This window comes from Melospiza melodia, chromosome 1, assembly GCF_035770615.1.
Source record: "Melospiza melodia melodia isolate bMelMel2 chromosome 1, bMelMel2.pri, whole genome shotgun sequence".
Lineage (NCBI taxonomy): Eukaryota > Metazoa > Chordata > Aves > Passeriformes > Passerellidae > Melospiza > Melospiza melodia.
In genome coordinates this window covers 57,948,597-57,969,609 of record NC_086194.1, presented here as the reverse complement: position 1 = coordinate 57,969,609, position 21,013 = coordinate 57,948,597, and the positions used below count along the sequence as shown (strand labels likewise).

At 36.4% G+C, this 21,013-nt stretch overlaps 1 protein-coding gene across 2 annotated transcripts in view; it reads right to left on the bottom strand.

The window, feature by feature from the left end:
- ADCY1 (adenylate cyclase 1) overlaps window positions 1–21,013 on the bottom strand; it is a 160,156-nt gene that overhangs the window by 10,815 nt on the left and 128,328 nt on the right. Inside the window, exons 13-19 of one of the 2 annotated variants that reach the window (XM_063158793.1) lie at window positions 18,936–19,192; window positions 18,210–18,336; window positions 8,744–8,860; window positions 7,392–7,538; window positions 6,909–7,007; window positions 2,841–2,955; window positions 726–850 (exon numbers count right to left, since the gene is read on the bottom strand). In XM_063158793.1, the coding sequence (XP_063014863.1) occupies window positions 726–850; window positions 2,841–2,955; window positions 6,909–7,007; window positions 7,392–7,538; window positions 8,744–8,860; window positions 18,210–18,336; window positions 18,936–19,192 (987 nt within the window). Of the gene's footprint in view, window positions 1–725; window positions 851–2,840; window positions 2,956–6,908; window positions 7,027–7,391; window positions 7,539–8,743; window positions 8,861–18,209; window positions 18,337–18,935; window positions 19,193–21,013 lie in introns of those variants that run through there. The other variant, XR_010028070.1, reaches the window with a different exon arrangement.

The following is a 21,013-nucleotide window of genomic DNA, read 5'->3' as shown; positions in this document are numbered from 1 at the left end:
ATCACCTACAGCTGCCTTTAGGCTCGCTTAGAATTTTCTTTAAGAAGTAAAGATCACTGATAAAACTGGAATCTGAGCAGCAGAATTTTTGGTCTCGAGTTAAATAAATACACAGACAGATTAAGCTCCATCCAACAGAAATATGTAGCCAAATTGTAAGCTGTGTCAGTTCTAGTGATGTTAATTTATTGCAGAAGACCTTTTGGTCCCTGAAGATTAGACAGATATTTTGGATAAATTACTGCAGGTGTTCACTGAGCTTTTGAGAGGAATACCATAAGTTCTAGTAGTAGAGCAACAATGTTCTCTGTCTGCCTCACCTCTCCAATCCAAAGTATCCAAGCAATTTTTAGAGCTACATAAAATGTGTTAAGATGAAAATGAGCATAGATCCTTTCCTTGTTGGTCTTATTTAGGCAAAAGTTCTACAGCACAAAGACCAGCAGTGTTAACATTCCCAGGCTCACCTTCAACTGTGTGCAATGAAGCAGTGACCTCTTGTTTCTTTTGATGGGAAATTATTTATTTGAGGATTTCATTGTCTCTAAGGAGTGAAGTGTGTAAGACAGAAAACAACTATATTTCTGATGGTGAGTCGTCTGGAGAGTGTTGCCCTCTCCATAAGAACAAAGAGAGGCTGCGTTTTCTTAGTATTCTTGAAAATGTAACCACATATAAAACAGGAAGTATGTAAAGTTTGCAAAATTGTCTTGGAAAGCACTCACCTGAATCTTTCCCTGCACTCCAGTACTATCCATCCGGCTGGCAACATTCACAGTGTTCCCCCAAATATCATACTGTGGTCTTCTGGCTCCAATGACTCCCGCCACTACCGGCCCAACATTAATACCTAAAATTAAAAAATTAATTTGGTTTTCACTACAGCATATTATCCCAAGGAAACATGAATCCTGCAAAACAGATTTGACTTAAGTGTCTTACCATTTTTTTTAATAATACAGTAATATATGTTAACATCATAAAGCAGAGTCAAGGGAAGTTTAGGTTAGGTGTTAGGAAAAGGTTTTTCACCCAAAAGGGGACTGAGCACTGGAACAAGCTCTCCAGAGAAATGATCACAGCAACAAGCTTGAGAGAATTCAAGAAGCATTTGGACCATGCTCTTAGGTACATGGTGTGACTTTTGGACTGCCCTGTGCAGGGCCAGGAGTTGGGCTTGATGATCCTGATGGCTTCCTCACGTACTCAATGATGTCTTAGCATATTCATGATTCTATGACTAATTAATGCAAAAGGACTTCTGCATTTGTAAAAGCCTTAGAAACACAACAAAGACATTCCTTGGGATATCTTATTAGAAGTGTAATTTGTAACAAATCTGATTGACAACATAAAAATATGATTCTTCTGTGGATTGTTTAAAAAATACAATATTTGCTTAAAGAAAAGAACTAACCAGTAGTAGCACAGCTGAAAATGGGGCAAACTGTTAAAGATCTTTAATTGTTTCCTATAACTTCCACTGCAGTTGCATATATAAAGCCTTTTAATTGAGGTTTTAATGGAGATTCTCCAAGTGGAACAGAAATAATGGTCTGGAATACGCAAAGGTTGGGGTAAGGGAAGTGTGTCAGGTTGGTTGTTAGTACTAGACAACTCAGATCCCAGAGACAGTAGAAGAGGACAAAAGTATGTGAAAATGGCTCAAGCATATTTTTTTGGAAACTGCAGAGCTCAGTTCTACATTTCTGATTGATTTCAATATCTGCTTTGGAATATAAAAGAGGATGTTTCTTCTGAGTGTTCTGAAGAGTTGCAGATACTGAACCCTGCATGAGATTCTGTGCAAGGGCTTTTCTAGACAATTTATGCAGAAGAATGAGGGTTAGATATTTGATCCTTTGTGAACCTGGATAGACAAGTTATAACAGAGTTCAAAGAGAATTTGGGGTTTATAATTATTAGGATGTACAGGAGGTCAAAGATATATAACTTTCTGTTGCTGCCTTTGATGTCTTTGGTCTTTTTCAATCTTCTGCTGCTAGCAACCTCAGTTTTCCTGTAGCCCAGCTCATTCTCACAAGTCAGCCATGAAAATATATAGAGAAAGAGGCTGGAGAAAACTATTAGTGTTAGAATATGCAATAAAATGAGAACAGCAGTAGAAGCAATGCTGGAGAGGAGCAGGATACATGAAGAAAGGGAAGCAGGGAACTTGATGTCTAAGAAGGCTGAGAGAAATGAGTGGTACGACATAACATGTAAAGGATTGCATGGGAAGGGTTGTGTTGTGCAGACCAGAGGATTGGATTTGTTGGAGCAAACAGGACTAGTTAAGGTGATTTGGTGTTTGCGGAGAAAAAGCTCCCATTGCACTTTTAATGCCAACAAAGCTTTTGCAGATGCAACTTAACATAATACAGTAAGACTCAATTTTCAGCAGCTTAGCAATGTGTCCCTCAGCAGTGTTAATTTACAACTCTAAAGCCCTTTGGCTCTGGACAAGCTTGTTTAAGTATTTTTTCAGTGCTTGGGGGAGATTCAATTGTCGCTCTGCCCAGAGGCAAGCTATTGTTTCAGCCTCCAAGTGTAAGCCACAAGATTGGGTGCACTCATAATATTGTATAAAATTAATGGTGCACTTTCCTTTTAGGGGTGCATAGATTAAGTAAGCACACTGGAATTGGAGGGAATTACAATTCTTAATACTAATGCACACCATCCAGACTGCTGACCTTTTACATGGATGTGACTCTCTCAGTAATGGAGAATTCTCAGTTTTAATCACGAGTGCAGGACAGGTAATCCTTCATTGACAGCACAGGAAAAGCCAACAAAAACTGATCTGCTTGTGTGATAATTGTAGAAGCGTGACTTACCAACTCGTAGGACAAAGTCATTGTAAGATTGATAGTTGATTTCATCAAGAACGTCAAACATCTCAATTGCAAAATCTGCCAGTGTACTCAGATGGGAATAAATTGATTTTTTAGCCTAGAAACAAAATAGTGTTGCACATTAGATTTGTACAGTACTGAGATGCGGGTTAAATACTAAAGTGAAAAATAATGAGAAGCTCAAACAGATGTCTTAGGAAAATAATCTAACCAATTTTTTTGTTTGTGAAGGGAAACTTTAGATGGTAGCTGCAGCACATGCATTTTTTTCTTCTGCTATTTTTTTGTTCTTCTCTCTCTCCTTTTGATTTCTGGGAAGAATGGAAAGCAAAGTTCCCATGGTAAAGTGGTTCCGTTGCTAGAGAGCTGCAGATGTTTGTTTTGAGTGTGGCAGGGAATATAACCTGCTTTCTTACAGAACTACTTTGCCTGATGATTATTAATAACTACAGTTTCTGCCCTCTTCTTCCTTAGGGGATTGTGCTAGCTCCCAGCTTCCATGGGGTGTATTGTTCCCATTGACAAAATTCCTGTTAGGTTTAATCCTGTGAGGTGCAGAACAACCCTGTGTTTTTTTTTCCAGGCAAGTTGAAGGGAGCTGTTATCAAATGCATCTAAATGAACTAATGTTTTTTCTCCAACAGAGATCAAATGAAATGGTGAGGTATTAACTTGTAAATAAAACCCCAAACATAAGAAAATAATTTTTACAAATTCAGTCTTATTAAACTGTGTAACTAATTTCAGAGGATATTGTAGATTTCAAAACTTAGCAAGCTTCTAACATAATTCTAAAGATCATGAAAGAAATATTTGCTACAAAGTAGTAAAAATCTGAGCAGCATATTATTAGAAAGTGGAAAAGAAAGGTTTGCATATTTGTTTTGTATCGCATGCTCTTCCCCCAGGATCTAACCTTGGTTAGTTAAAGACAGATTACCAGAATAAATCTTTGACTCAAGTCAGTATGACTGCTCTTATGTTCTGCTCTTATTTGAATAAGAAATATGAATTTTTAAACAAATTTGATAAGTGAAAGTGGGCTAAAGGTAGGATATGGTGAAAGAAATGCAGGGTCAGTGGCAGCTTCAGTAGGGTGTTACACAACAGGACTGTGCAAGCTGGCGTGAGATGAAAGCTTGCTGAGTTTTGCCATGATAGTGGGATTTTATAAATGCAGTACTAAACAATGGCTGAAAAAACTGAGAAACGGGTTGCTATTTCCTTCATTCATCTCAGTTTGAAAGGGTTGCTTTATGTGGCTAGGAAATTTACAAAAAATTATGAAAGTCATCCTTGTGCCACTCCCAACTTTTGGGAAGGATATTTTTATTTACTTGCCTGAATGTCTGGCATTCTGCTTCTTTCACTGTGAACTAGCTAGTTCTACTCTTTTCAGAATCACCAAAACATGGAAGAACAAGAGTTAAGCTTAAAGAGCTAATGGATACATTTCCAACAGAGAAGGATAAAATATTCAGTGTCTGGAGTAGGGGGTGAGCAGTGCAGAGTTTTATTTGATTTCTAATCTTTATTTCCTCTCTTCCATTTATTTGTTGTCTGATGAATGTTCTGTTTTCCTACAATGCCCTTGAAGGTTGCAGGAGAAAGGACTGGTGAGAAATACTGAGTGCACTGCAGGTGACAGATACCTCTCAATAGGATTAGGGCAAACTCGAACCTGCACTGAAGAACACAAAGTTAGGACCCTGGTGAAGTCAGGATCCTGGTGAAAAAGAAATAAAATGAATTCATATAGTGCAAAAGATCTACAAAGAGTTTGGTTTGTGTGCTGCCCTGTTGATAGAACAAATAATTATTTATTTAAATATCAGAGTAGTTACTGGAAAGACTGCTCAGAGCATCCCAGCAAAGTCACTGTGATAGAGGCAATGAGCATTTACTGTAGTCACCTGCTGAAGTCAAGGTGCAGAAACAGGAATCCAGTAAAATATGGGATTTAAATATTTAACTTCATCAGGGTACTGGGCTCTTAAGTACATAAATATTCTCAGTTAAGAGCGCAATTAACCCCATCCACTGCTTTCTGTTCATGTCCAAATCCTAGTGTGAAATTAGTGATTCAAAATCAGAGGCTGTGCCAGATTTTCTGTTGAACCTGGAACACTCCTGCCAGAGGACAGACCAGAGGCCCATATGACTCCATAGGATAGCCCAGGGACTGTGTAAAGCTGGCTGTGATTGTCTGTGTATGACAGGCAAGGCAAGATTATCAGATTTCTAATATACAAGTGTATGATGAAGAACTACTGGGAAACTGGCAAGAGGATGTGAGTAATTTCTATTAATTTGCATCACATGAACAGTAAGTAGACATCACAGAAGAGCTGAAACCTTAAGTTAAATAAAAATTATTGTCTGTTTCATATGACAGACAATTTTTATGCAATACAGAATTTTAAATGAATTCTACATATATAGAAAAAATCAATATCTTCCCCAAGATTTAAAAGGAAGACAAAGTTCTGTACAAGATTTTCTGCAGTGATTTAAAATGCATTACTATAATAAGTTCAGAACAGTATCTTCAGTACTGGACTAACTCAGTTGACCCTTCACTCAATAACTATAAAATACAAGAGACAAACATGTTTAGGTTTTGGAACGTATGCCAAAGTTACCCAATAGCACACTTGTTTTGAGGATTATAGTTCAAAGAGCATTTATAGCAGACACAAAAGTATGCCACTGCCTGTTTGCCTCAGATCACACACTGAAAACATTCTAAAGATCAGTGTTTTTTAGCTGTCTCAGAACCCATGAGTCAAACATTTTAGGATAAACATATTTTTAAAAATACCTCTTTTTTGGGTAATGTATAGATTTCTAGGAATGATACAAAGGAAGGCATCTGCCAGAAATACTTTGCAGACCAAAAGATTAGTTGTGTAATATACTCCAAATAATTCTAACCATTTATTTAAATGTGGTCTTGTTTTTTATTTACTTAACAGGGATAGCTGTTGCTAAAAAGTCCACAGGGCATCTTCTGTTTTTTTTTTTTTTTTTTTTTTTTTTTTTTTTTTGCTTTTTTTGGTATTATTTTGTGCTATTTTTCAGTGCTAAACCATATGCACTATTGTATTCAACATATGTCTACAACATATGTACATGCATATCAGAACAAGGGAAAAATGTCTGAAAACTATAGGCAGATGAGGTGAATGGATTGCTTTAATTTTCATACTCTTCTTATATTAGTAATTTTATAAAATTTTAATGATTTAGTTTTATTAGTGTAATTACTAACATGCATAGTGCTCTGTATACTATGCATATAATATGATGCTCACAGGTTTTTCTGACTTTTCAGTTGCTGCTTGGAAATCTAGGAAATCTCTGTTATAAGATAGTAACTTAAGATAAGAATAATACTCTAAGAGATAATCATAAGAATACAGAAGAACTGTGACACAGAGACAGTGGGTTTGAAATGACTTCCACTTTTTTTATTGCTGAGTTATTAAAGTGGTAAATAGAATGCTAATGGTGGAGAGAAAGAAGAGCTGATTTGGAGGGGCCAGGTACAGTGCAGCACTGTACCTAGCACAAAGTTCCTGTCCATGATGGGGGTTGGGAGAGGATGTTTATTTTAGCTATAGGTTACATTCAGATTTCAATATTAAAAATATATATAAAAACTGCATTTTAATAGTCTTCTGCTAGTTTTGCAGAAATTCACTACACCTAGAGTGTACACCTTTTCCTGCATCTTACAAGAACATCTAAGATACCAGGTTTAAAGGTAGGTTTAAAAGTTAGATTTAAAACATTTTATTAGAGCATTTTATACACCAACTTGCAGGGAATTCAAAGCTGCAGACAATGAAATCACAAGAGAAGCCACATAAGCAAGTGTGGCAGTTTTCCTTTCTGGCTCCAGCTGTTCTTTGAATTTCAGGTTCAAAATGTAAAGAAGTCATAAAAGTTATCAGTAATCGCACAGAATTAGTTGTGTTTCTGATGTTTTTCTGGAAATTGAAGGAAAATGGTTCCTTCATATAAGACTGTTATGTAAAATCCTCTCACCTTAGTTCCTGAAGTAGGTACGAGTCCCACAGCTGCCATATAAGTACTTCCAATTGTCTTGATCTTTTCAATATCCTTATAATATTCTTTGTCCATAAGCTTTGTTTAAAACATAAAACTGTTAAATATTACATAACATTTTAGACAAACAACCATAGTTATCAGACAGTATGTGCAAATTCATTAAACCATATCATATTTGATAAGTTGAGTCTTGCCCATTTTGAGGTCAATGAAAAAAAGTCATTAACTTTCATTTTTGATACTCTTCCTATATAAGAGAAATTTTAGATCAGAGTCATGTGCCTAAAAGTACAAATTTGGCACTTTAGAGAAGACCAGTGGACACAAACTATGATTAAATAGGAAGTTTATAGTACTGTTTTAGTAAACAGTTGAAGATACACTGATTTACTTCAGATAATCACATTGATAGTTATCTGATAGAACTGGTATGGCCAAAATACAGTGTTTAGACCTTACCTCATCAAAATCAGCAATAATTTCATTTAACAGGCGTAAACATTCCACTCCCATATTATTGCCATCCAGTTCGATGTAGAAATCATTGAAATTTGGGATGGAAGCAAACATCACTCCCACTTGTGAATATGACTGGTAATAAAGGTCCTGTAGTACATAAGCAGATGTAATGTTTATTTAAAAAGATTAATCTAAATTAAACATCATTACTACATTACTAGGACAAAGGACATCAGTTTTTCTAGAGAGAAAACCTGACTTCTTAAAATAATGTTGAAAGGTATCTTCACTTAAGACCACAATATAAAATTAACACCTAAGGTATTAATCCAATTTAAAACAACGGAGGGGTTTTTTTTCTGTTTAGACATAGAAGCAGTGAGCCAAAATTTGGACAAAGTTTTAACAATTATAGAGCGTTTATTGTACAAGAAAAATAATTATATTTTCTCAATCTTGTTTAATAAGCAAAATAAGAGATGGACCAATTTTATCCTGTGGTCCATAACTGGCCTCACTCCTTCAAGTTTTTCTATGTGTTGTGGAATATAATATAATGTAATGTAATGTAATATAATATAATATAATATAATATAATATAATATAATATAATATAATATAATATAATATAATATAATATAATATAATATAATATAATATAATATAATGCTGTTCTGTATGGTAACGTTTCTGCTTAAAAATTTGGATGACCCAAAGAAAGCAAAGTAACTCTTCTGTGGTTCAAATACTTTGACCCAAAGTCTCAATAATGGTATAATGGATATTACAGCTACTCCAATGCTGAAGGCTTTCAGATGACCAGAAGGACTCTCATAAGGCCTTCTTGAACCAACTTATTGAGTCACTGCAGCCTTTTATTTTAATCTGAGTTTTCCTTAAGCATGTAAAATTCTCTGTTTTTAACTTTAAATAGATGGTTTTGGTAATGGTAGCATACTTTCCAGAACTAGAGTGGTTAATACATAAATGTCTGGCAGTTCATGCACTTCACCATTCAGAACCAAACTGAGCTCATGCAATACTGTGATAAATTCCAATATCCTACATTGATTGGGAAATGGAAAAAGTGATTTACATGCAGGTACTTGGTTACGTTGATATTGAATGACAACTTTCCCTTAGTCTGGATTTTATTAAAATTCTTCAGAGAAGGAGGACCATACAGCAAAAGAAATAATCTCAAACTAATTCTTGAATGCAAATTTTTACAAAGCTACTGTTTTTACATGAGCAAAGTTTTTTTCCAAGCCGTTATTGAAAACATACAAGTGTAAGGTGGCCCAAGCAACACAGGCCCATACAGCATGTATATAAATTTTATCTTGCTTTACCATATTTCTTGGATTAGACATAAGAAAATGCTGGGCAACATGGGCTGGCAACAGGTTGAAAAGAATTCTTTTATTATCCAGCTTGACTCTCTCCATATCATCTCTCTCTTCTTCTGCCTGTTGGAATAGAGGAGAAGAAAAACCTTTACAAAAACCAAAAACTTAGCTGAGCCTGTTTATATTAATTCATCCTTTGGAATTAAAATGAACAAAATGTAGAGTAGCAATCTAGATTGAGAACAGTTCTCCTGTACCATGCTTCTACATTAGGCAAAATCCCTTTAAATCCTTAGTAAGGTAAAGTCTCTCAGCTGTTTTCAGTGTTTGATCAGCTGAGTGTATTGGTATCTTCTGTAGTTCTCTGTTCTTTTAAATAGAAACTTGATATGTTTACAGAGTAAATCAGAATAATCCCACTTAAATCACATTGGCCTTGGAGGCCAATAACTTCCCAGGTAGTTCAATACAGTGACAGCAGTTTTTGATCCATCTTTCAGACAAAAGAAGCCAATGAGAATCTCCAGTGTTTAAAGCAAACCTATGCACTTTGCAGTAAAATTGAAACAAATCTGATAAGACTATAGATTTAACAGAGAAAAAGATTTTAAAATTGACCATCCTTAAGAATGATGTACAAATTAAAAAAAATAATATAAAAATAGTTAACATTTCTAGAGAATGTTTTAGTTATCCTGATGTTTGTCATGAAAATATATACAGTTCCTTCACAACAGAAATTCTGTTATTGATGTGAATGACAGCATTCAGAAAGAGTGCTTAGGAGTTAAGACATCTGAGGCCTTTAACCCAAGCTATGGGCATCTTATTACAAGTGCTTGACTTACAGTGTTAGTGTGAGTCATATAGGAGGAAATTATTTTAAAAATCAGACCCCTTATTTGAAAAATATTGAATATCTAGGAATCTCGTTTGGGACTTCTAGGTTTGCAAATTCCAGCCTAGTCTTTCATAGATTCATGTGCAAAATTACTTTACTGGCTTTTGCTCCTTGTTCTTAGAGTGACTTTTGGCCTCACACTGATTTCAATTAGAAAACACTTGATCAGTATCATATTCATCTCACAGAAATCATAGCTTATTCTTTGTTCCTCAATCACACACACAAACAATCTACTGTGATCCCAATGTGATTTTGTTTATCTAATTACAGTCAGTAGAAGACTGGAAAGTCAGATTCTCAGGCATTGTTGAGAAACCCCAGTCACATAAATAATTGATGAACCTGTTCTAATCTTTCTTGGTGTCCAATTTATATCTGAAATTTGGTATCCTGATCTATTACAAAGTCCACATAATTTCTCAGTATCCATTCCTATCTAAGAAGGAGAAAACCAGTCACCTCTTGCTTTTGTATAGTCTAACAATATTATTTCATGTGACTTTTTTTCCAGGTAGCTAAGTTTTGTTTTCCATGACAAAACTTAGGAAATAATGTTTTTATTCAGGTTACACAGTCTGTTTAGCCTACAGTTTATTCGGTATTTTAAAATTTCTTTACAAGTAGAAAGAGTTCTGAAAGAGAACTGATTTCATAAACAAATTCTTCAGGAATTGTTGCCTTTTAAAATAAATTCTCAGCTCCTATTCTAATTTGGGTAATAAGAAAGAAACCTGTTCTAGAGGTGAAATATCAGTAAACTTTAAATAGCAATTAAGTTTTGCAAGAAATATACCTGAACTTTTTATTCTAACTATCTATTTCCTGTTTTGAGCTGTTTTCTTGACACTTATTTCGCTGTTTAAATTTCACATGCTCTTTTCTTAAAATATCCTTCCCCTATTTGGTGGCATAACTCTGACTTACTGTTTTCTATAAACATGTGAAATGGCCTCTGGCATTTAGTTTGACTGTTGGAATTTAAATGTTTTAACAGGAAAAATAAAAAGGTTCTTCAGCTGAAAATCCAAACCAAGCTTGCAACTCCATTTTACATCACACTGGAACAAGAAAAATTTTATTCTGACAACAGCAAATAGATTTGGGAACTGAATTGATGATCTTAATAAAATATCCCTTCTGATCTTCCTTATCCATTCCTTTTATTTTTTTGAATAAGAAATTTTGTTGTTGCTCTCTTCTTAGGAATCTTAAGGTTCTCATTTAATCTACCAATACAATATGGGCAGAATACCTTCATAAAGAACAATACTCTTTTGAGTCAAGGTGTGGAGATTTCTGCACTAATCAAAGGAATCAAGTAGGTAAGTGGAGTAATCAGTTTGGCGCATTGTATGGGTAGTAATGTTGCTCAGTCACTGGCAGCTGTTGTTCATTTCTGATGTGGAAATGTGTGATGAAATCTGCCTTGCCCAATTGTGGACCAAACTCTTCATTTTAGAAGAAATTATAGAAAAGATTCTTCAATACATCCATCATTATGTATGAACCACAACAAAAGTTTCAGAGTAAAGAACATCCGTGACTAAGAAGTAGAGAACTGAACTCTTGAGTGAAGAGCTAATGGCTCAAATCAAGCTATCAGAGTCATGTCTGGGGTGGTGGCAACATCATCTAAGAGCAGGGAAAGGCATTAATGATGCCACTGTTGCTAATGATAGAATGCTACATTTTCAACACACCTAACAAGTGTCTCTTCCCTTTTTGGATGCAAAACTGTTAACTACAATTTTGGATCTGAGAGGGTTCAGTTGCCAAAAATGAGATTGTGGAAAAAAGACTTGACCTAAAATTAAAGATAACAGTATGGAAAATATAAGGGGAAGTATGGTTGCTACTCCCTGGATGGAACATAGTCAGCACACCCAGATTGCCATGCACAGTACAATCTAGGGGGAACTAAATGGAGAGTGGAGTGGAGTGGAGTGGAGTGGAGTGGAGTGGAGTGGAGTGGAGTGGAGTGGAGTGGAGTGGAGTGGAGTGGAGTGGAGTGGAGTGGAGTGGAGTGGGACACTGCAACTGGGCTCTGTTGAAACCCTTGGAGAAGAGGGTACTTGGTGGTACTTTTTAGTTAGTAAGCCACACAGCAGCTGGAAGCCTAGGGAGATAAAGGAAGATGTCCTGCTATTGAATCAGCAGCTATGGCAGAATTACCCTCCTTGGATTGACACATATCCCTATCCCAAGGTTATGTCAGATGCTACACTGATGTTAACTGCCTCCAAGGCATGACCACCCCTCACTGAGTAATATGTAGGACTAATGTCACTCAGGCTTTGCATAAATGTAAAGAAGAATTAAGAAAGGAGAGAAGACTCCATTGTAACTGCTGGGATTAGGTGGTAGGCTGAACCTCTCTTCTCCTCCATATGGACACCTAGGGGTAAGAAGTGTACTCTATGCATGCTGAATGATTATCTCTAGCGAGCTCTCACTGGGGATTAGAGTTTGTCTGTACATTGCTTTGAATACATTTTTGCAGTCAGATACTGTCACCAGCAACCCTAAAACCTTACGTTCTCACTACTGTTTTTTATTAATTAAGAGTGTTGTCTGCAAACTGTTAATGTGGATTCTTCAAGGGTGCTAGCAGTCAATGGCAGTGGGTTAAGGTGTGGAGACCCATAAGGAGGTCTCTCTTTTGGCATGTGACCCAGAGCAAATGAGTTGAACTGCACTCCGATCTAGCAGACCACTCCGTGAAGGGTCCCCATGGCCGGAGGTGCTGGCAGACTGCTTAAGCAACAGGATCTCAGCTTTCCTGAGTCATGATCAGACTAATCAAACACTAAGGGTTTGAGAAAATCTTCATTTTCACATGAAGAACTCCTAACATCATGGAAAGTCCTTGAATAATATCATGATAATTCTGTGATTCATGGTGGGTAATGATAGGAAATTCAAATTAGAGGCAAAATATGCTAACAGAAGAACAAGGAGAGTGCTCTTACTTTTTTGTTCCATGAACTATTTGAGGCCAAGCACCTCCTAGCTAAAAGAGAGAGAGGAATGCATTCTCTCCATGTGTTCTGGGAGAAATTTGTGCTGATAATGCTCAGGTAGGGCAGTGCAGTGTCCTGAAAACTAAGCTGTGTTAAGCCTGCCTGATCTAGCTCCAGAACTAGAAGCATAACATTCATGGAATTAGCACAGCATTCCTTCTGATTTATTTTCTCATGCTGAAAAGCAAAGGCAAATTACCTTAGACCACACACTGGATCAATACTGCTGTATTGTTCCTGGTACCCAAGATGGAGTCTCTGCATGGACTGCACTTAAACCATCCACACACTATGCCTAACATCCCGCTTTATTATTGAAGTAATATGTTAGGAATATGAACTGAAGTGTGCCTTCTCTGCTACTACTGCACAGAGGTTGAGTATCTGTCCTCTTGCCTTGCACTCTTGCCTAAGACAGCTCTCATTTTTTCAATTCCTCAGGAGCTGCTTGGGGAAAGTGGAAATGTCTTCTTGCATCTCTCACAAGGGAAGATAAAAGAGACTTTGGTCATATTCAACAGTGAATATGAAACTCTGAAACTATCCCGTCAAAGAGGTAATATAGAGGGAAGTAAGCCAATTACTAGTATTTTCTGGACCATTTCCCAGCTTCCTGCTTTCTGCCTTTAAGGGAAGTGCAATGTAAACTGTACTTCCCCCTTGTCATTCATGAGCTTCTAATGCTTACTCTTGAGCAGCTGAGATTAGAGGATGCATAGGCATCATTCTTTCTCAGGAAAAACAGACACTAGGAAAGGAGAAGGAGTACTTGGGGCTGAAAGATTAAAATAGCACAGATCACACGTATTTACATTTCTGGTGGGAATATTATCCAAACAGCTAAATGGCATTTATACCTTCATCTATTTGACCCTGTTCCCATTGGTTAATTAAGGAAAGCTGACAGGATGATATTTATGCAGTAGCTACTAGCTCAAAAAACAAGACAGATTATTGTGAAAATAAACATGAAAGAAAGTGCATTGGCATGACCAATATAATTTTTCACATTCTGCTTTTTGCTTATACCTATTTGGTATTTGTGGCAGCTAGGTCATTTTGTGGAAACCAACTATATTTGCAGAGCTGCAGTATTTAAAAGCAGGCTTTATTTTTGCACTGGACATGGTGACAGAATTTAAAATGGTTTTATTACTATGACTTTTACAATCAATCTAACTAACATCTACTGCATTTTACGTAGTTACACATGATCCTACAGTTTTTACAATGTTGGTAAGTGGTTACCCATCCTCGGTCTGGGAAGTGGTCTGAACAGTTTTATCACCTGACAGTTTAATAAGCCTAAAAATGCTGTAGAATGGTCACTGACTAAATAGATACCACATGAGAATACAGTTTCAAGATTCAGATAAAAAGAAGCTGAGCACCAATGCCCTGAGAATCTCATTTTTTGCGCCTGAAGATGGCACTACATCCACGGGGAGCAAACACATCACACTACTTTTGTAGCACCAGGTTTTTGAGTGAAAGTGCTAAGACACCTGGTGAGTCTTGCCTGTAGGCTGTAAAATTCTTATTTCTTGCAAGTGTAATGGGCTAGAAAAGACAGCAGAATGATATTCTAGTATTCCCTAAAGAATGCACCAATTGAATGCATCAAATGAAGTCATATAATTGTATTATTCTTGTTTTCCTCCCATGACAAATCCTGGGTGAGTGAGCAACTACATTTTTTGGTAGTTTTAGGATCTTCCTGGATTCCTTACGTTTTTTCCCCCTCCCAGTTGTGTTAAATAATTTGCATAACCAAAAACGATTATCAGTCACAAATAAGTAAAATCTCCTATATTTGCTATTCATACTTATTGTCATATGAGGAACACAGAGTTACACAACAATGTTATGCAGAAAATGAAATTCTCCTCCCACTGCTTATTAAAAATATCAAGAAAACAACCAACAGATATTTTCTGAAAATACTGTGATATTCAGAAAAATTAAATCTGGCACAGAAAAAAAATCCATAGCAAATCAACCAGAGCCTATAACACTACTGATTGGTGAACAGAAGGTGCAAATATAAATGTTTTAACAACATATCATCCATTAAAAAGTATTTTTCCATGCAATGTACATAAATTCTACTGTATTATCACTGTTCTGATAATGCAGCCTAGATGAGTGGAAGTTGGATTAACTTGTCTTGAAACTGTGTAATTTTCCTTAATCAGTTTTTCTTGTTTGAAACTGCTCTTCTTCAAAGTACTTTTTTTTCCCCCGATGGGGTGAAAAAAAAGTGTTGAATTATGTTTTCCTCAGACCTTAGCACAGACCACTTAATATGTATCTATGTATTCTTATGATTAGTTTTGGGATACTTTCATAGTTTACAGTATAATTTAGTAGTACTGGACTGTTGTTCACGATGAAATAAAAGAAGTTATCTCTGAAATCCTTTTTATTACAGTTTATGCCACAAATGCTTTTATTCATCTGAGAACATTTTTTACAGGATTAGCCCAATAATGAATGCTACTAAAAGTATGCAAACAAAGTGCTTGAAGCTTCCAGAAATGGGTCTGAAATTCCCCCAGATGTAAGCCAGCAATTGAAAAGCTTCCTAAAATGACAGGAATGTCTTCACACAGCAGGTACTGGCTACTAGAAGATGTAAATCAACATTTAGCATTTGGTTCATGCAATTCAGTGTTTGGACAAAGAAACAGCACATTCACTTTGCAAAACAGAAAATCTCCATAGATCCTGTGCACTGAGTCAATGGTCTTTCTAAAACTTCTGTTACCAGAAATATAACCAAGTTAAGCCAGCATGGTTTAACAGTAAGTAGTACTATGGCTGTAGAGAAACATGACCAAGACTGCTTTTGCCTTATAGAAGGCTCCTGCAGTCCAGCAGCTACAGAAAACTGGCTCTTATTTGTCACCTCTTAAAGGCTGCTGAAGAATTAGTAGCCTGGAGTTTGCTAACTACTCAAAGGCAGCTTTAACATATAGGTATTTCCAATAAACAGTGTTCCCTGAACCTAGCAAGTTCAAAGACCATGTTCTGGGTGGTTTTGGGGTTTTTTTTGCTTATTCATTGGAAAGGGTAAGTAAAAGTACAACTTCTGTAACATCCCTCATAGACGGTACTCCTAGTTGTTATGACAATTAGTCCTTGGACTCAGTATCATTTACAACCAATACACAGAGTGGAAAGCAGAACAGCATTTCTTTTAACATGTTTTCCACTATTACTTTCTGTACAGGGAATAGATCTTCCACTTGAAATTGAGAAGATGAAAGGTATATGCCTAGATAATCTAAGAGGCCAAGAACATAATCATTGAAATCATTATAATTTGAAATCAGCATACTGATTTCAAAGAATGCTAGTTTTGTTAATCCCTAAATTCTGAATTTTCTACCTAAACTGAGTTTTTCCTTTCTCATTATTATCACACAAACCTCAGACACAAGGTGGCACCACATACATCTCTGATTTACAATTGAAAAGATCTGAAAATTGCATTTGCTTTTCTCAGATGAAAAACACTTTTTGAAATGGTACCTGGAAATACCGGTGGACAATACTGAAATTACATGTCTTATCTGCTCTTACTGTCCCTTGGAGAAAGTGCACAATGATTTTAACAATAGTGACCATGACTAGGTACTTTTATATAACTTGTCTCTAAGAAAACAGAAAAAGTCCATATTTCTTCCTTTACCACTGTCCAAGTCCAGGTCTGGTCTTTCATTAGAAAACCATGCCATACTCTTATACTCCAATTTTTTAAACTGATTAATTGCTAATTAAAAGCTCACTTAAAAGTAAGAATCTTTAAGCAGTACTTCCATTAGGGATGCACAATTTGCCATGCAAGTTGCAGTTGCTGAAATGACGAAAAGTATTTAAGATGCTGGAACTCTCTCTCGTTCCACTGAAAGGTCACAGGATAGCAGAACTGGTACATTACTGCACTGCTACTCTATTTCAGGGCTAGGAATAACATACAGAAGATTTTGTATTAATAGATCAGATGGCACTCACATACTTCCACTGTGTGCCAACCCATATCAAATTAGAGACCATCCAAAAAGGCAGGTGCTGAACTGAATTTCAAAATCAGGCAGTCTTTTTTTCCCTCTGCAAATTGTATTTGGCACCACAGTGAAGAGAAATTAGTATCACTTTATCCAAAACAGCCTTCTGAGGCTGACATTCATAGCAGTTATCAATACTGCAGGTCGTAGGACAAAACTTAAATTGAATGATCACGCTCAGTTGAACTGTATGGAGTTGAGAGAAATTATAGAACAAAATAATCTTAAAGCATAAAAGAAGGGAACACAGTCTTGGACATCAAGTCAAACAAGAAATCCCCACACAGCTTAAGTGCTAGACGGAAAAACTTTTCAAGCAGAAGCCAATAGAACTAAGTCATAACTGATTTCTCCATTTTATGTAATACAGTGGAGCCAGGGATATGTTCCAGTCAACCAGTAACCCATGTGTTCCAGTCTTTATGTTATGTGTAAAAGCAAGCACTATAATGCTTTAAATGGTCCTCTTGACAAAATAATTAACGGGGTGAAGGTGAGAACAGGTGTGTAAGTTTGGAAAACTTCCAAATTCCACCAAATAAACTTACATATTCAACTTTCTCCTTCTCTTGGGGGCAAGTGTAAAACACTTTGGAGGTGGGAATTAGACTGCTGAGAGGTGTGACAGGAGGTAGACATATCCTGATGACCACACTCTCTACTGAGTGTGCAACCCCTGGCAAGGAAAACATTGCACTGGCATGTCCCTACCCCAGGGTCATTCTGATCCTCAAAAGAAAAAACCCAAACAGGCTGAAGGCAACCCTTTAACACAAAGTGCAGCCCAGGCAGAGGGAGATGTGAGAGTAGAGGCAGGAGACCAGCAGGAAACCAGAGTTCAACCAAACATTGACACAGAACAGGACTGTGGGATGTCTCCCTGTCTGATAAACATGATTATTATTTCCCTTTATGCAGAACACTGCTTCTCTCTCCAAAGTTGCTCTGTCTATGATAGTTAGTAAATATATTTTCAAAAATGGTCTCTGTACTTATTATCTAAAAAATTTCTGATCTTCCTCTCGGAAAGAGTTCCATAGTTTCTTTGAATAATACAGGTTTAAATATTTCCTTTTATCAGTTTTACCTGCTTCTTTTCAATTTACCTAAATATTGATTTACTTTCACTCCTTTTTGTAATATAAGATAAAAATTCCCATGGATTTAATTTTTTTTATCTCAAATTTATATTGTTAACAGGTTATTCCTAATGCATCTTAGATATAAACATATTATTTGACTAATCATATACTGGAGCAACTGCTAAGAATCAAAAAAATCACTTCTCCAGGAAAAATTAATTGTATAGATGTGTGGAAAGAAAGCTGTAAAATAATCTTTCGCTGTGAATCCCAAAAGACATGAAACAGTTTGTGTCTGAGTCCAAGTAATTTGTTCTGAAAGTATTTGAAAACTGATTTAAAAAGTCAGACAATATTTTGTGTTCATGGATACTATGAAGTCCTGTGATTTACCTGCACTGCCCAGAGGTAGTCCAGACGCAGTTTCAAGTCCACCTGTCTTGAATGCAGTGCTAAAGCACAAGAAAACAGCAAAATAGCTAGTATTGGTTCATAGCCACGCATGTAAAAGGAACCGCCCCTTAAAAAGAAGAAGAAAATAAATGTGTTATTCCAGGTCTAATACCTAACACTGCCCATTTAATATCAGATCCTTAGTTTAGAACACATGGATACCTCCTAATCACTAGGCTCATCTGGGCAGGGAGATGGGTGAGAGTACATCTGATTGCTGCATCACACCAACATGCAATTCTTGAGGATTTTTAGATGCTATGCATTATTGTAATGTGTGTGCATGTTTTTAATTAGAAAATATAAAAACATTGAAAAGCTCAAAAGTTTTATTGAAATTGTGACTGAGGGCTGCTGAAATATGGCAGTTAAGTTTTTAACTGTGTTTTTCTATTCCATACCATAGCTAGACTGCAGAGTGTTCAGCTGGGGTACATTAACATAAAACTACAGAACAATGGGGCAACAGTTGCTAGCTCCCAAAAGCTTCTCCCCTGTTGATGGACATTACTAGATCCTACAATTGTTGGGGAAAGGATGACTGATGTGTTTCTTATGCTCTACTCCTAGGCAGCGCTGAACACTAGAGGACAATTCAGAAAAAAGTAGTCAATGCGTGACTATCTATAGAAAATTACCCATTGCTTAATTTTGCGTGATACCTACCCCACTGCTTTTCTGTAACCACTGAGTTCCAGAATAAGTATGTACAAAATTGTAACAAAAAGCAGGAGAATAATTTTTGGCAAGGAAGATACACGTAGAAATATTGCCAAGGTGAGAGTCCCCACTACACAGGAAAGGAAAGCATAGTGGGCTGTGTCACATGGAAGTTCATTCATTGTTTTATTTGTTCCACCAGGAGAAATTATAACTATTGAGCTGCTGGAATTGGTATTCCAAACCCAAGGCATGCAGCCAACCTAGAAAAGACAGGAGAAGTGAGAAGGGAAGAATGTTAAATATGAAATAAACAAAAATGTAGTTGGTATGGAGGCTGACTGTAGTTCATTGCTAATTGGAAAAAATATGCCTGTGGAGTTCCCACTAAGCTCAATGCTGTATTAAAATCTCCTTTTCCTGTAATGCTCCACTGAGTTTTAGGGGAGAGACACAATTTGTTAATTAGATGCCAATAAGAGGCAACCAATTGAAGTGTGGGCTTAGTTGAATAGTTTCCCTCTCATTGCTCAAACCTAAGAGATTCTCAAACCAGGATATTCCTGCAAAATTAAGGAACTTCAGTTAACATTTTATTTGGTCATGCAGGTGAAAAAGGTTCTTTTACAGAGCACAGAGATAAATTATTGTTTTACTGACTATGTAAATCACATAAACTTCAATTACTTAAATAGAAAATAAAATATTTTATTGAGTGAAAAACTAAACATAACATCTTTTTCCAAGTCACAGCTACTTCTACTGTAACATATGTTTCAAATACAAGCACTCATCTTTAATTACCCCTGTTATTTAATCATCCAAGGAGTTCCATTTCCTTCTTATACTGGGAAATAAATTTTTTTCATATATCTCATGGGAAATTTGGGGAAATCTAACCTGCTTTTCCTAAAGACAATGTCATGTACAAATCTCAGAGCTGTTACCCAAGGAAGAGAGGAATTTCTGGAAAATAGTGCAAGTCCCTAGAGCTCCAGTTTTAACTGCAGTCCAACCTTCACCCCTTACAAAGGAAAAGGATAAGAGTTAGTATAAGTAGGGGAGAGTGGGATTGTAGTGTGAAATTGATCTAACAGGCACCATCACATAAGCCCTGCCCTGTACTTAAACATCTCTTTTGAAGTGTATTATGAGACCTTTCTATTTCATCTCGACCACTGAGAATGAAATTTTATAGCATGTTGTAAAGTAACTGACATCCTGAAGGATGATTAAACCATGTATTTTAGGAGGGGTGGTATTAACTTAAAAAGACGAGACATAATACATAAAAAAATGTGAGTTAAACTCATAATAGGTAACACTGTGAAATGAGATTGGGAAAGTGAAATGAAAAATCCCTTTTAATAGGATTTTGTTCAATATCCTTAAAAATGCTTTCATAAAATTATCCAAAAACATACACATGCATGAGGGCTTCATCAGTAATCTGGAATCCACTCAGGAAAATATCATCTGTTATACAACCAATAGTGGGACGTCAACACCTAGCTCTTCTGACAGATGACAATTCTAGAGGCATTACTTTGCAGAAACTAATAATTTCTACTGATTAAACATTTCTACCTAGGTTATAAGTTATTTTTGTTGAGGAATGAATTATGTTCTAAGTTGTAACTGAATGACCATTCCCTTATTGGAGGTCAGAACTTCTAAATTCTAATTTGCCTTCCACTGTTGTTCAGCACTGCCTTAGGGCTTACGATGTCTATTTCTCATTCTCACTATCTTTAAATGGCAGCAATGGTGCTTGTTTCATTTGGTCAAAGTAAGGGTCAGACCTGTGGAGGCTGATTCACAAAGGTTTTAGCTGTCACAACTTTCATCTCAATTCCAAAGTTAGATACACAGAATTTGCTGAGAAGCTAGCCTGGAATCACTGCAAAGCTCTATGCATTTTGTGCTTCTGTCCGCCTTAGGAACCATATATGCATCTGTGTGCTATTAGGGCTGTGTGTTACTCACACAGATGATGTTCAGGAATTCCCAGAAATGTCTCAACATCAGCAATTCTTGGTTCCTCTCAGGACATTGGAATCCACAGAAAAGGGACCGTCTGCCCA